The sequence below is a fragment of the Leuciscus leuciscus genome (assembly GCF_965113295.1).
Source record: "Leuciscus leuciscus genome assembly, chromosome: 18".
Classification (NCBI taxonomy): domain Eukaryota; kingdom Metazoa; phylum Chordata; class Actinopteri; order Cypriniformes; family Leuciscidae; genus Leuciscus; species Leuciscus leuciscus.
This window is the reverse complement of record NC_138742.1, coordinates 15,632,417-15,648,551: the sequence shown is the minus strand read 5'-3', so window position 1 is coordinate 15,648,551 and position 16,135 is coordinate 15,632,417. Positions and strand designations below refer to the sequence as shown.

Genomic DNA, 16,135 nt, shown 5'->3' with positions numbered 1-16,135 from the left:
TAGCCCAAATTATCTCACTCACTCACACCAGCTCAGAGACCCACTCGGTCAACTCGTATACAAGTTGATTTATCAGAATGGTAATGCGTTTTAGGTATCGCTCTCTACAACGTCGGAGACAACGGTAATTAATATGATTATCCTTTTGCTTGACTACGTTATCAAACAGCTAATAATGTGTTGCTAATGTTACACAAACCATGTTCCCGGTCGTTAGAGTCAGACAGCTATCTTCTAACAATCAGCATCCTTAGAACAACTTAGAACGTCAGCGGAGAAAGGCATTTAGTTTAGCATAACATCGTAATATACATCACATACATAATTCACCCGCTATATTGCTAAATGTTCCTGATTTTTCATATCAGCAGAAAAATTTACCGGGATAACCTGGCTTCTCTCGAGACCACAGTAAAGGATATGCTAAAGCTCGTCCCCACGTTGACGTGATTGGTTACATGGTAGTTTGTGACGCCAGAAACACCAGCGATTTCAGCATTCTTTTTTCACTGCAGTTTTAAAGAGAAAATACTCAGCAATGGTGTTGACTTATGACTCTGCACATGGTTTGTCTTGAAGCATATTAAAAACACCACATAGACATATAAACAACATTAAAAACTTGATTTTCACCACAGGGGGTCTTTACATTAGTTAACATGAACTTACAATGAAAGATATTTCTAAACCATTTAGTATCTTAGTTAAAGGAATAGGTCGCACAAAAATGAAAATTCTTTCATCATTTACTCACCCTCAGGTTGTTCCAAACCTTTATGAATTACTTTTTTTTCTGCTGAACAGAAAAAAGATATTTTGAAGAATATGGGTAACCAAACAGTTGATGGGCCCCATTGACTTCCAGAGTATATACTGTGTATATATATATATATATATATATATATATATAAGAATTCTATAGAGGTCAACGGGGTCCAACTGTTTGGTCTCCCATATTCTTCTAAATATCTTTTTTATGTGTTCAGCAGAAGAGAGAAACTGAAGGGTCAGTAAATTATGACAGAATTTTTATTTTTGGGTGAACTATCCCTTTAAGGACATTTTCAACATTACATTTAAAAATATAATTAAAATCAAAAGTTGTTTCTGTTAATATTATTTAATGGACCTGAGATAACATGAACTAACAATGAACAGTTGTATTTTTAACAACTAACGATAACGAAGATTAATAAATACTGTAACAAAAGGTATTGTTCATTGTTAGTTAATGCATTAACTATCAGGACCTTATTTTAAAGTGTTACTAATAAGTTATTATGCAATTGGTTAATGGTGCTTCTGGTTTTTGTTACCAAAAAACTTGAATTTGCCCCTGATTCTTTTAAATATTTAAAGTGGTGAATATATTTCTTGTTTCCTCAATGCAGGTCCAGGCTCAAAAGAAGAAACTGCAGCAGCAGGATTTGATCGCAGAGCTCCGGCGCAGACAGGCCAAGGACCACCGGCCTGTATATGAGGGCAAAGATGGCACCATTGAAGACATTATCACAGGTGGGCTAGGCAGGACTGCAATACCCATCAGCCAGGGGTCCAGAATCACTGTGGTGGTCCACTGCTCTCCGCATCAGCAATGTACACTCTGTTATGTTAAACAACAGCCCTTACAGCTCGATCAGCACACTTTACAAGTGCACATCAGTTAAAAACAATGGAATTTGAATCAACTCTCAGGGATCTTCAGAGTTAATTATGGTGTATTAATTAAGCTCTTCTCTTTCTAAAGTATGTAAAGAAATCATAGAGGATGCCTATACGAGATATTGCAGAAACTGTACAGGAAGAGATAACACCCTTAAATTCATGGTTTTTAACAAAAAAACAAAACAAAAATCATTATTAACACAATGTTCTCAGACAAGGCTATTTATATTTATCTAATTATGAACCACAGAATTGGCACTTTTTTGGCAAACACTTGTGTGAGGCTTTTTGATGCTACAATTCTAAAACAAACAACAACAGAAAAAAACCAGCCAAAAATGGATCTTTGTAGGTTGTGGACTTGTTCAGCAAAGTTAAAATTCTAAAATTGCTACTTTAACATTTCATAAACAATGCTCCAGACTTATGAAGCCATAGATATTATTGATAGAATGAAGAATAGTCATTTTTTCCTCTCCTGTCACTCCAGTCACAAAGAAATCAGGATTTAATATGTAATAATGCTTAACTTTCATGGAGTTTCAGCATAACTTTAACATGTGTGTGTGGTTTAATGGTTTATTCCAAAAGTTTACTATGCTTCCTGTGCCTGGGTTAATTATTAATTAACAGACTAGTTTTTCCTTAAAACCCCCAAATTCCTGCATATGAGGTACAGTATAGTACTGTTCAAAAGTTTGGGATCTGTACATTTTTTTTTCATGTTTTTAAAAGAAGTCTCTCCCAAGGCTTCATTTAATTGATCAAAAATACAGTCAAAACAGTAATTTTGTGAAATATATATATTTTTTCTATATTTTAAAATGTCATTTATTCCTGTGATGGTGAAGCTGAATTTTCATCTCCAGTCTTCAGTCACATAATCCTTCTGATTTGCTGCTCAAGAAATATTTCTTATTATTATCAGTGCTGAAAATACTTAAGATTTTTATGGAAAGTGTGATACCTTTTTCAGAATTTTTTGATAAACCAAATGTTCAAAAGAATAGACTATTTGAAATAGAAATCTTTTTTGCTGTCATTTTTTGATAAATTTTATGCATCCTTGCTAAATAGGTGTACATTTCTTGAAAAAAAAAAACCCTTAGGTAGTGTAGAAGATTTTATGATGTCTTGTGTGCTTGATCATACAAGACCAAATATACAACCAAACGGCGGCAAGCAAAGAGACATTAATTAATAGACAAACATAATTTTTTGCCTGTCATAAGTTGAAATAAGTTTGCTATGGCTGTTAAATAAGATTGAGAACATATTGCACAAAAAAATCCAGGAAGTTGCAAAGATCAAAACGAATGGCTTCTTTTTTCGGAACACATGGTCCTTCTTAAGCTCATATATAAGGTTCTGTCTCTGACCTCCTTCCCTCCCTCCCTCAGTGCTGAAGAGTGTGCCCTTCACAGCCCGCACGGCCAAACGGGGCTCGCGCTTCTTCTGCGATACCAACCTCTTCGACGAGTCCATCTGCTAGCCCCCCAAACCCCCCCCAAAAACTGCCCCTAATGCCGCAGGTTGTCCTGTTCTCTTACCAGTCGCATGCATACCCCCACCACTCGCATGACCCACTCTGTCACTATGGTTACCCAGCATCCTCTACTAACCCAAGCACAACAGAATAGTGAGAAACACAAGATGTAGCTGTTCACAGATCTGAAACAGGGACAGGCCAAATCTTTCTTAAGGGAATTATGACAAATGAGCTGAAAATGCATTAGTATAATAAATATATAAATAAATATAATATAAAATGCTGATATGATGTAATATTAATATATGTTCAGGCTGTTAAAAGAATATTCTTATCATGGGTCTTTTTATTTGTCATATTGTCCAGAGAGATTTGGCCTGTGTAACAGTCCTTGTTATGTTTCACTTGGTTTGTTATCTGCTAACTCTCATCTTCTCCCACATGACTGTTTGTTCTACCTTTCCAGAAGAACAGGGGATTAATCTGAGTAAATTTGAGCACAAAATAATTGGAGGGTAAGAAAGGCATCATGGAGCTTTATCTCGCTTTGCTCCTGTCTGCCTTTTTACCGTCAGCTCAATTGCTTTAGCTGTGCTACATTTTGCACAACGCTACATTGCTGAAGCTTATGTGGCCAAATGTAGTCTTGTACTGAATATTGCTTTTTTTGCATTGCTAATTATATAGTTTATGAAACTTTGTCACTGTGTGAAAGCAATATAAGTTATTTAGCCTTAAACTGTGGCCTTATTTGGCTGTTTTTATAGCACAGAACAAAGAACCACATGATGGTGGTGATAGTTTATAGATGTCTAATATTATTACAAACTGAACTTTGAATGGCACAAAACTTAATATTATTTTGCTAGTATAATTGTTGGTGGCTTTTCCACAGTATATTCTTAGATTTTTTGGAAGGATCCTGGAATGAAATCTTTTCCTTGTCATGTCTATTGCATGTGAAGCTGTTTGTCCGCTGTATCTTTGCACTGTGCTGTTAAGCTAACATGTTTACGTATGTCCTCTGCTGTATATCGTCACATGCATGCAAATCTGTGTTCTGTTCAGCAAGATCTACAGTACATGTAATGGTCATTTAGTGGTATAGCGTTTCACTATGTACAGAAATGTTATAGTATCTTTCAAGACCTTGCTGAACACTGAATCCATCAGTTCAAACGTATTTGTAATGTGCTAAATGGTCTTACTGCAGTGATTATATTTTGTGTCTTTGTTAATGTTTTACATTGTATGCTTTATACTACAAGCAGTTATTGAGATTAATATTAACTGCGTATTTTAATACTTTAAAGTGTTAGTTCACCTAAAAATGAAAATTCTGTCATAATTTTCTCACCCTCATGTCGTTCCAAACCCGTAAGACTTTTGTTCATCTTACGGACCAAAACATTTGAACGCTAGTGTACAACAAAGTTAGACGTGACCAATTGCTTTCAGGCTCCAAAACGATTATATTCGATAGCTTTGTATACGTTTTTTGTCCTTTTTGGAGCTTGAAAGCTGCCAGTCACTGCTGCTTTCGTTGTAAGTAAGGACACAAACAGTGTCAACATTATGCTGAATATCTCCTTTCACAGATAAAAGCATGAACAACCTGAGGATGGGTAAATGACAGCATTGCATTTTTGGGTAATCTGTTTATTTAAGATCTGGGAACGCAAGAGCAAAAAAAAAAAAAAGCATTCCATCAACCTTTTCAAAGACAGCATAATTACTTGCAGCCAACTGAGGTGCTGAGAATGACCCCTGCTACCCTGAGTGTTCCCTGATCTAACTCTAACTCTCTCCCTCCCCACTCACAGATCTCCGAAGCCAGCCCTTCCTGCGAGCTGACGCGGTGATCCGGAATGGGTGGAAGCGACCCTAAAGACCCCTCACTCACTCACCCTCTGCTACTCTCCCCCCGTTTTCTGAAATGGCATCTTCCTGCAATTCACGGTGACTGAGGGAAGTGCAGGACCAAAACAATGTCTTTGGTTTTAAGGGGGTGGGGAAGTTATTTATTTATGAAAATCCTTTTTGGATTCTGCACTGGAGGCTCTTCCAATAAAGCTATTACAGCACAGACATTCAGGGCTGCCACCCTGGCCTCATGAACGCTCGCGCACGCAAATCCTGAGGAGCGTTGGTAAAAGCTTGTGTTGGCACAGGAATAATGGTTGTTGTGGTAGCAGTATACACAGATAGCAGTAACACTAGCCTGCTGACCTTGAAGAGCCTTCCAACGGGATCTCAGGCCCATTAACGTGGATTTCCTCTTATTGTGCAATGTAAGCATGACTTTCTGTCTAGTGGGATAGCGCTGAGGTCACTGACTTTCTGGCCAGAGTCCGTTTGTACAGTTCTTTAAGTATGAACAAATTATTTGTTAATCCTATTCCACTACCTGGCGCAGAATAGCCTGTCTCCAGTATTTTAACCCAGACCAGTACTATGGTTACAAAGAAGTGCCTTTCTGTTGAGTCAGTATTATTTCTTATAGCCAATATTGATGTATCTAAGTTTATACTATTGTTAATCGTTATGTTGTAACATTTCTTATGCTTAATGTAAATATAATATGCAATTATCCAAGAAATGCATTGAAGCGTTAACAAAAGAGCCTGGACAAGTGCTCTGTTTGACTGACTTAGTGCCTTGTATTGATTGTATTGATGCCTCTATCTTCACTCCGTTCTTTAAATCTGTGTAATGCTCATGTACCAGAACAAAGTGTACGTAACTTTGTCATGCCGTGAAACTTCTCAGAGAATAGCGCTCTGGTCCATTTTTTACCCCTCAGATTTGTTGTATATAAATGAATTTTAATCTGTTTTTAAAAGGATACCAAATGGGAACCACTCCTAGATTGTAAACATGACTATATCATCTTTTGAGTGCGCAATTTGTACGTAATTCGCTTTAAGTTAGTAAATGAAGGACAGTCATGATTTGCAGGAATTAAATTCTTTAGGTTTAAGCAAAAAATAACGTTTTATAAGATTTTCATCACTTGTCCTAACTGAGTAATTACTCTCTTTGTTTGCACTAACACTGATTAGGCCTAAGCGATTCGGAAATGGAGCTATTTTTAAGCAATAATGTAGCTACGCGAGGCCGCGAATTATTGTGAAACGGCCTCAAGTACCTATTGCTTTTATTAGATAGTCTATAAATGTTAAAGATATTAAGGACACAATTCAGTTAAAACGTTAAGCAAATACATATGTGGTAAGCGGCGTCTTCGCACTAGAATATGTTCCCTGACTGACATTAGACTTCTGCGCTTCAGCGATTTCAACAGGTGTTGTTTCGCGTCATAGTTGGTGGAACACTTTTCTGACCAATCATAAGCCAGGACCGGAACTCTCCGTTAAAAAAAGTAACATATTACTGTACGACACTGCATGTTGACTCAAGCTCGTGAGAAGTGAACAAAAATAAAATAAACACTAATTTTGGTATTTTCTAGGAGTTGTTTCTTAGACTGAATTTTTTTTTATTTACCTACTGCCATTTGGGAGGAAAAGCAAAGCACAAAATGAATGTACCAAAGTTTTAATGTTATTTGGTTTATATGGACCAATGAATGCAGCAGTTAACTGGATATTCTGTTTAAGTGGCAAATAAAAATATTTGAGACTCTACTTATGTTGTCAGTAAATGTTTGCACGATATACTGCAGGAGCAATACGGAAAGAGGACAAGTTTTTGTATTTAATATTTATTTTCCCACTGTAGGCTATATTGTAGGTTCGATTTTTGTAGCTAAAACATTTGGGATCATATTTTAAAATGACACCAATGACAAATGATCAGCATGTGTCCCATTTTACCTGTATTCCCCCTTATCATATCTAATACTAGAACAACAGTAAAGTTTAAATTGATTATTTGATTTGTGACATGGGCTTTTAGGTAATACATTTTGTATTACAAGCCCAGTATTAGCTTGATTTGATTAAATCTTGAGACATGACCCTTACAAAACATATCAATCAACATGCAACTGTTAAGACTTTTCTAAATGGAAAATAAACCACCATGCACTTTGAGGCTTTTTTGTCTATCATCCTGGAGACCTTTGAACTCTTGAGAAAAGCTTTTGGTTTTTAAACTGACCACTTGTACCCATTACCAAGCTACAGCAGAGCACCAATCCAGAAACCACTTATTTTTGTTCTGTACACATTTTTATTTCTCAATATGTGTTATTGTCTGTGATTCATGAAGTTCTCTAGCTGGAAACAAAAGAAACAAACATCACGCTGTCTCTCCAAAAGAAGGGCTGAGCCACCATGCATTTCTACTATAAAAAGCAGTTTAATTATTTTGTATATAAAAAAACCCCATAAAAATAAAATGATCCAACAAAACTACAGAAACGGTTGCAGGGTTGTGACACTAGTCATCTGTGACAGTAAAAGGCCACTAAGGGCCGCGCTAAATGACATTTGATCGTAAACAGAGCAGACACTTTACGTTAAGTCCAGATGCTCGGATGAATACTGTTAGCATGTATCTGTTGAGCAGACGCTAGTCTTTTCGTGCGGTTGGATCCATGCATTAGCCTATGGCACACGGGTTACCTCCGTTAGAAGCAGTGGAGGCTCGGCCGCAAGCGGGGCTAGCCGAGTCTCTCTACAGGTCAGGCAGATGAGAATGATGGAAGAGTAGCAGCAAGGCAGTGAGTTATTACTGGATCCACACGCACCTCACAGGAATGCACTTACACTGAGCATAAAAAGTCCATAAGACACAAAACTAGAGAAGTAAAAGTGACACACAGCTCCCACTGAAGTGGTATGGAACAGTTCTGTCAAAAGCACACAGACCGAGAGCAGACGACAATCATCTCCTGGCTGTTTCCGGCGTGCTGGAAGACATGGCGTCAGATGAGGCCTGCTCTCCGTGAATCAGTCTCACCCATCCTTTGGACGTACACACCAAGGCCACTGATACCCTGGAAGAGTTCTGGAATGTTCTTACATTTTCCATCTGTTTGGATTCATTCACTCATTCATTCAATCCATGTTGAGACACATTTTGCATCTTTTCATCCATTTAAAAACAAAAAAACTAAACAAAAAACAAGCTAAAACAAAGACAGTTATATACTGCTATTCATACGGGTGTCTGCTTGTATTCCTGGGTATATTTGTCAAGACACTTTGTTAATTATATATGTAAATATATATAAAATCAATCTGTGCAAGGAGTATGACAATCATCGTAAGCGTTGTTCTCTGAGATAACAGTATAGAAATAAAAGTGATGCTGACTCGTCGCAACACTCACACAAGCGTATTCGTTCTCAGCCATCTGAAATCACACCCGGGCGAAGTCAGCATCAGTATCATTCAGTCGGCCATGCCCCCCTCCCTTATATTTCATTAGCAACACTTTTGCTTTTCCTGAAACAAACATTGATCTCTATACAATTCATACAAAAATAAACTTAAAAGAAAAGGAAAAAGAGAGAAAAAAACCATTTCCCATATTGTTGTTGGCATGAGGTGTTGTTGAGCACAGAGGTAGTGGCTAAATGGAGGGGAGGGGTGAGAAATTGGGTAAGCAAACATTTGAAAAAAGGAAAGGAAAAAAAGAAAAGAAAAAATTCTTGTATAGAAAATGCTTTCTTTTGTTGACCAGAAGGATTTCTCGAAGAATAAAATATAATACTGCAATCACATACAAAAGTGTCCTTCATTTTTTTTCTTATCTTTTTTCTTTACATTTTGTACAGTGTTCCTGCTCTTGTTGCTTTTCCTCTGACGTGTAAAGGCATAACGGTCTGCGTGAGGGTGGGCGTCCGGCCGGGACTCTACGCCAGCGGGTCTCCCATGTCATCGTCTCCTGCAGACAGCAGCTCCTTCTTCTCGTCTGTGCTGGCCAGAGAGTTACGGCTGTTGTGGGCGCCCATGTAGAGGGTGGCGTACACAGGGTTGGTGAAGTTTGTGGGCTGCAAGAGAGACACTGATATCAAAATTCTGCCTGATACAGATAAACTGATGGTTATTTTTGTTATGGCCCACAACCGAGAAATTACAGACATTACAATTCTATACTATTTTAACTAAATAAATAAAAAATGAAAGACCAAAAATAGTGAATTTAGGCATCACAACATTATAATGTCAAGTAGGCCAATGGGTATTCATTTTGGGATTCGCTAAATATTAAATTGAACAGTGTTATTAAATGTAGTTACTTTACAAGTAACTTTTGACTCTCTCTTTTCCAGCACTTTAAACATAGTCGCTCCTTTGCGCTTAAAGACGATTAAAGAAAATAGTCCAACGCCATGGTACAACGAGCACACTCGGCCCTTAAGAGAGCAGCCAGAAAAATGGAGCGCAACTGGAAGAAAACAAAATGAGTTTTTTCGCATTTCATGGAAAGAGCATGATTGCGTACAGCGAGGCCTTAAAAGCTGCTAGATCTGCTTATTTTTCAACCCTATTGGAAGAAATTAAACAAAACCCTAGGTATTTATTTGAAACAGTGGCTAAATTAACAAAAAATAAAGCTTCAACCCCAGACGTTTCCTAGCAACACAGCAGTAATAACTTTATGAACTTCTTTTAAGCTGGCTATGATTAAACCGCTTGTTGAAAAAACGCAACTTGATTGTACAGAATTAGTCAATTACAGGCTGATCTCGAATTGACCTTTTCTGTCAAAGATACTAGAAAAGGTTATACTAGAAAATCATATCGGTTATGTGCAGTTGATTTTGTGTGTGCAAATATATGTATGCACACACAAAATCAACTGCACATAACCGATATGATTCGGACACACTAATAATTAAAAACAATTATAATAGAAAAAATTTAAAATATTAAAGAATATTTTATAATATAATATAATATAATATACACAATTATAATGAATACAAATATTATAAAAAGTCAAAATGACAAAAAAACGAGTGCTTAAGAACAGAAAATATCAAGAAAATATCATTAGTGTCACCTTATCTGGATCCAAGGTGAAGTCGGAGTCCAGCAGCTCCCCCGCATCATCATCGGGCTCTCCTTCATAAATCTTGTATGCTGGGTTCCCGATCTCAACGTTCATGGCTCCGTTGGTCATCCTCTGGTGCTGGAATCCCTTAGCTCTGCAGACACAAACACCAGTGAGCAGTTACATCTTTGTCCATGTCTCTTCGCAACACACCTCTGCAGGCCGAGCCAAGGCACAGTAATTTACACTCGCGCATACACAAAGTAGCCTATCATCAAGCAACTCACAAACACAAAGACACAGCTACATCTACCAGGGTCTCTCCTGCCGTATAAAAACATGTGCAAGGAGCAATGCCACTTTGTGGAACCATCCATGTGCTTTCAGGAGGAGACTGCCAGCCAGAGTGAGCAACTCTGCAGGGTCTTAGAGAAAGCTGGATGTCCACAAGACATGGTCCACTACGATCAATGAGGAGCCACACAGTTCAAGCACAGCGACACTGCTCTCACAGACAGATATAAACCGACACACGTCTACAGGATGGCACAAGGAGGAGAGAGCGGGACAGGACGCAGACCAGTGCTGCATCTTGCACCAAACAGTTGATCTATTTTAGGTTTCGGTCAATAGATCCATGTGTTGAAACTGGTGAAAACCACAGGAATAGCACAGTAACAGCACAGGATCAGGCAGGAGAAGCAGGGAGAAAGAGAGGAAGAGTATAATGATGGGGGAAGGAAGCGAGGAAAGGATGGACTAGGATGGGACCCTGCTGTTATAGAGTCAGAGTTACCGCGAACATCTGGAGCTGGGCTTGCCCCGCCTCACAGACCTGAGAGACAGAAAGTTGCAGTTTAACTACAGAGAGAGAGATGAAGTGAGAGATCTGGAAATTGAGTTTAGTGTTAAAATAAAGAGGAATGTGGAGAAATTAATGCTCTAAAGCAAGGGTCTTCAAAAGGGGGGCACTAATTATAAGTTATTTAAGTTTTGTGAAAAATGAAAATGCATATTATTAAAAACTAACATGGAATTACAATTATTAAATGATTGTTTTTGTATATAATTACTATTTTTAGTTTTGTAAACATATTGTCTTCATCCAAATTAATATTAAAATAAAGCATAGTATTTATTATATGAAATAATTACATACAAATATTTTCTTCAACCAAAATAATAAAGTATAATTAATAAATAATATAATTTTTATATTAAATACATTTTATTACATAAAAATATGATATTATAAATCCAAGTTAAGATAAAGCACAGCGAAGTCTTTAATTTTCCCTCCTAGGTGAAAACATAAGTAAAATTAAAACAACGTATATGTATTGAAATGTACATAAATAATGATTATTTTAATGTCTTTGTAAAACATGACTCTCTATTTAAGGCCCTTGGTTTGAAAAAGGTTAAAGATCCCTGCACAGAAAAAAATTCTGATCAATAAACAAAATAAGTTTGGCTAGAGAATAACGGAGCCCTGGAGTGTCTCTAAGTACTAAGTTCCTCTGTACACAATCAAATTGCTGTAATTACTTACCCACGCATTCTCTTCTTGTACCACAAGATGGCACCAACTACTAAGAGCGCAAGTAAGAGCAGTAACATCACTGGGATGACCACTGACGGAGTATCTACACAAAGGAGAAACATGCATTATTACTGGCCAGATTTGCCAATGAAAAGCTTTTTTTATACCTTGAATTGAATCTAAAAGCAACAGAAAGAGATGAGGGCACTTACTTCCAGAGTCTGAGTTCTGAACAGGGGCAACATTGAGCTGACAGCGAAAACCTGACCAGCCTGTGTGACACCTACATAACACACAAACACACTTTAAATCACTGGTAATCCTGACAGTGTTTTGTTCAAACTTTGTTAAATCTATTGTTGCAGCAAGCTTGTTAATAAGTTTTTATGACCATGCTATATGTTGATTTGTCAGATATCTTAAGTACAGAACCCAGGACATTCAGGTAGACAATGTTTTATCTGGTGTTCAACAAGGCTCAGAACTAGGCCCACTTTGGTTTTCTATTTTTTTTATTCTATTTGCACTTACATTTTTAATTCTTTTTGGATTATATTTATTGCTGTGCTTCTAATATTTGTACTTTTTTTGCAACAAAACATTTACAAGAACATAAAAGCAAATTCCTTTATAAAGCTTTGACCACTTTACCTGCACTGTGGCAGCATAGTATGAGGGTCTACAGAGCATTGGCCCTCAGTGCAGAAGTCATCACAGGTGTAGCAGCTGGGACGCTGGATGTTATCAGCACATCTACACACAAAACATGAATTATCTTAGCACCCACATAAACAGCACATAACTGATTCAAATTCATTTCTATACAGCACATCTCAAACCTGCAGTAAAGGCTTAGTGCTGCTGGATTATGAAATGTCTATGAAAGCCTAATCAGTTGAATATGCTGGTACGTACTTGCATGTTATTCCAGATCGTAGCACTTCACACTTGCCCGTGCCGCAGTATTCACACTTGTTCAGCTCACATTGTGGACCAAAGAAAGACTCATTACAATGGCAAAGTTTTGTGCCGTTCATCGTCTCCATACAAAGACCTTCATTCTTACAGAAGTCATCACAATGACCTGCACAGATTGATTTCCAGCAGTTATTTCACTTTATAATGTATGTTTCATTCATTAGCAAGGCTTTTGTGGACACACACAGCTAATAAAAGACAATGAACATTTAAGAAAAGACTGAATCCTCTGTTTACAGTCACAAGGAATCAAACTCACGGTACTGGCACTGGTCACCCAGGAAGCCCTTTGGACAACGACAGGTTGGCTGGTTGCCCTGGTTGACAGTGCAGGTGCCCTCATTCTTGCAGTAGTTATTACAAGTGTGCTGTTCACATCTGGACCCGGTGAAGCCAGTTTGACAGCGACAGGTCGGAGCACCTGAAGAGAGGAAACAGATAGATAATGTTGCTGATGTAGTTACAGAGATAAATGTGCAAAGCCCTGGCCACAATCTCTGCGAGTGTGTGTACCTGTGCGTGACGGGGAGCAGGTTCCTCCGTTCTGACAGTAGTCCCTGCACTTGTTGATTTCACAGCGTTCTCCACTGTAACTGGTAGGGCAGCGACATTTGGGCTGGTTCCACGGGGTGAGGAAACAGCTGCCGCCATTCTGACACTGAACGTTACAGGTGGGAGCTAAATGAAAAACAAATGATATTGTTGATCATCTGAAGCTTTATAATTTAATCATGATGAGAAATGCCTGATTTAATTTATGCACATGAAAAACATAGCATATAACCAATATTTGATTTAGTAATATATAGTGTGAAAGCAGTTGATTGGAGGGTCTTACTGGTGGGGGACTGGGTGGCGGGGGGCACCTCCATACAGGTGCCATTGTCAGGTATGTGGTCGTTAGGGCAGGTGCACACTGGCCCGCTGGGACTGAGCAGACACAACCATTCACACTTCTTCCTATCACATGGGTTAGTCACTGTAAAAAATAAATAAAATAAAAATACATTAGACAGTGGTGAAAAAACTCCCACATTTGTAATCATGCATTTGTAATGCATCCAAAACACACTTTTACACAGACACTCACTCTCAGGCTGTTTGTAGCGGTGATAGAGGGCTATGTCAGTGGCGTGGTTGATGCCAGTGGTCAGATTCTCCGCCTGGCCTATACCAAACTTGTTAACCCGGAAGACAACGTTATTGGTGTAGGTAACCCCATAAATGTAATCCTCAAAGATATCAATGCTGAAGGGGTGGAGGAGATCTGTAAGAAAGAGAGAGAAGCTGAATAATTCCCTGAAGATGACACTGCATGCTATCATTATAGTTTTAAATAAAACAAATAACAATATAACATAAATATTAAAGAAAGAAAGAAAAATACACATTACCATTCAAAAGTTTGGGTTCAGTAAGATTTTTTGAAAGAAATGAATAGTTCTATTCAGCAAGGACAAATTAAAATTTGACGTGGAAAAAAATTACGTGGATTTCAAATAAAGGCCTTTTCACTTTCTATTCATCATAGAATCCTGAAAATAATCAGTACAACTGTTTTTTTTAAACACTGACAATGTTAAGAAATGTTTATTGAGCTCCAAATCAGCATTTTAGAATGATTTCTGAAGGATCATGTGACACTGAAGACTGGAGTAATGATGCTGAAATTTCAGCTTTGGCATTTTAGGAATAAACTACATTTTAAACAGTTATTTTAAATTGTAATAACTAACAACATTACTTATTACAGATTTACTGTATTTTTGATAGAAATAAGAGCAGCCTTGGTGAGCATAGAGCATAAAATTTTACTGACCCCAAACTTTTGAACGGCATATTATATTATATTTAGTGGTGTAAAATCGATTAATCGCATCTAACATAAAAGTTGTTGTTTACATAATATGCATGTGTAAATATATATTATTATATTTATATACATTATATATGTCTGTGTGTGTGTGTATATATATATATATATATATATATATATATATACTGTATACACACACTCATTTGAATACATATACATTTATATACATACATACATACATACATACATACATACATACACACACACACATATAATGTAAACAAAAACTTATGTTAAATATGTTAAATTATATTTATTCTATTATATTATAGATACATTTTTGCTGATATTTTAATACCAGAGTATACTATCATGCTAATAAAAAAATACTGAACTGTTTTTGATGTTGGATACAGCCACAACAGGGTCAGAGCCATCCAGACGCACACTGCCAATCATGGAGAGCTTGACATCTGCCCAGTACAGACGCTCATTGAAGTAGTCCACTGCAAGACCTGTTTTAGAGAAGAAACATTAACACATGGATTTCATCTTAATATAGTTAACAAATGTCATGTATACAGAGGATTAAAAGCAGCAATTCTGCTGGTAAGACCTGTAGGCCACTGGATGTTCTCATGGACCAGGGTTTGTCTAAGAGTGCCATCCATGGCTGCCGTCTCAATCTTTGGATGATTACCCCAGTCTGTCCAGTACATGGTTCTGAGATATGAAACAAAAATTGTCATGAAAAAAAATCAAATTAAATACACAATACAACATTAGTGTATTTGAAGCGATTGTACCTTAGAGTAAATGAAACATACAGTGCAATGTCTCTTACCCTCTCTGAGGATCCACTACAATTGCGTAAGGCTCGTCAATCATGCCAGAAATCAGCGTCTTTCTGTGCTGGCCTGTAAGCTGAGCAACCTCGATCACATCACGTCCTGAATCAGTCCAGTAGAGGTTACCAGCCACCCAGTCCACCGCGATTCCTCGTGGCATTTTCAAACCTGAAATCTAAAGAGGAGACAGGATATATTCAGAGAAGATATCGCGAAGCACGAAGTTCAACATTGAACATTGAAGGTCTTGACTCACATCCAGGTTGGTGATGCTGCCCTCGCTTTGCCTCGTGTTTCGGTGCGAGTTGGAAGTAGGACCTGATGATGAGGATGGAGCTGGCAGCTGGAAGCAGGAAATGCCAGAGGTGTGCCAGTTTGTCCAGTAAATGCGATTGGTCTTGACGTGCAAGTCCATGGCATCGATGCGCACGTTGACGTCGCCCTGGAATGTCTGCTCGTAAACCATCCCAGGATTTAGACTGCGGATCTCATTGTCATCAGCAATGTAGAGCACCTGTTTATTAATGTTCAGACCTGCAGATGGACACAAAATAGTTTAGTAGAATAGAGGGTAAAATAGAAGGTTTGTGAAACTGATATGTGAAACTGTTGGAGAGGGCACACAACTTCACATTAAAGGGATAGTTCACCCAAAAATGAAAATTACCCCATGATTTACTCAGCCTGAAGTCATCCTAGGTGTATATGACATTCTTCTTTCAGACAAATACAATAGGAGGCTCTTCCAAGCTTTATAATGGCAGTTACTGCCATAAGTCCATAAAAGTGCATTTATCCATCATTTAAGTGCTCCACACTGCTCTGGG

At 37.8% G+C, this 16,135-nt stretch overlaps 2 protein-coding genes across 8 annotated transcripts in view; one reads left to right on the top strand and one right to left on the bottom strand.

Moving 5' to 3' along the window:
- Positions 1–6,801, top strand: part of fmnl3 (formin-like 3) — a 46,150-nt gene extending 39,349 nt beyond the window's left edge. For 2 of the 7 annotated variants that reach the window (XM_082144620.1, XM_082144618.1), the window contains 2 exons: positions 1,392–1,515; positions 4,978–6,801. In XM_082144620.1, the coding sequence (XP_082000746.1) occupies positions 1,392–1,515; positions 4,978–5,042 (189 nt within the window). In that variant the 3' untranslated portion in view covers positions 5,043–6,801. Of the gene's footprint in view, positions 1–1,391; positions 2,483–3,065; positions 3,198–3,620; positions 3,670–4,977 lie in introns of those variants that run through there. The other 5 variants (XM_082144619.1, XM_082144615.1, XR_014199570.1 and 2 more) reach the window with 4 other exon arrangements.
- lrp1ab (low density lipoprotein receptor-related protein 1Ab) overlaps positions 6,611–16,135 on the bottom strand; it is a 120,480-nt gene continuing 110,955 nt past the window's right edge. Inside the window, exons 76-89 of the mRNA XM_082144622.1 lie at positions 15,565–15,842; positions 15,305–15,483; positions 15,077–15,183; positions 14,856–14,975; positions 13,735–13,911; positions 13,483–13,623; positions 13,158–13,322; positions 12,904–13,065; positions 12,582–12,750; positions 12,318–12,419; positions 11,879–11,949; positions 11,676–11,769; positions 10,133–10,277; positions 6,611–9,116 (exon numbers count right to left, since the gene is read on the bottom strand). Of these exons, the coding sequence (XP_082000748.1) occupies positions 8,979–9,116; positions 10,133–10,277; positions 11,676–11,769; positions 11,879–11,949; positions 12,318–12,419; positions 12,582–12,750; positions 12,904–13,065; positions 13,158–13,322; positions 13,483–13,623; positions 13,735–13,911; positions 14,856–14,975; positions 15,077–15,183; positions 15,305–15,483; positions 15,565–15,842 (2,048 nt within the window). The 3' untranslated portion in view covers positions 6,611–8,978. The remainder of the gene's footprint in view (positions 9,117–10,132; positions 10,278–11,675; positions 11,770–11,878; positions 11,950–12,317; positions 12,420–12,581; positions 12,751–12,903; positions 13,066–13,157; positions 13,323–13,482; positions 13,624–13,734; positions 13,912–14,855; positions 14,976–15,076; positions 15,184–15,304; positions 15,484–15,564; positions 15,843–16,135) is intronic.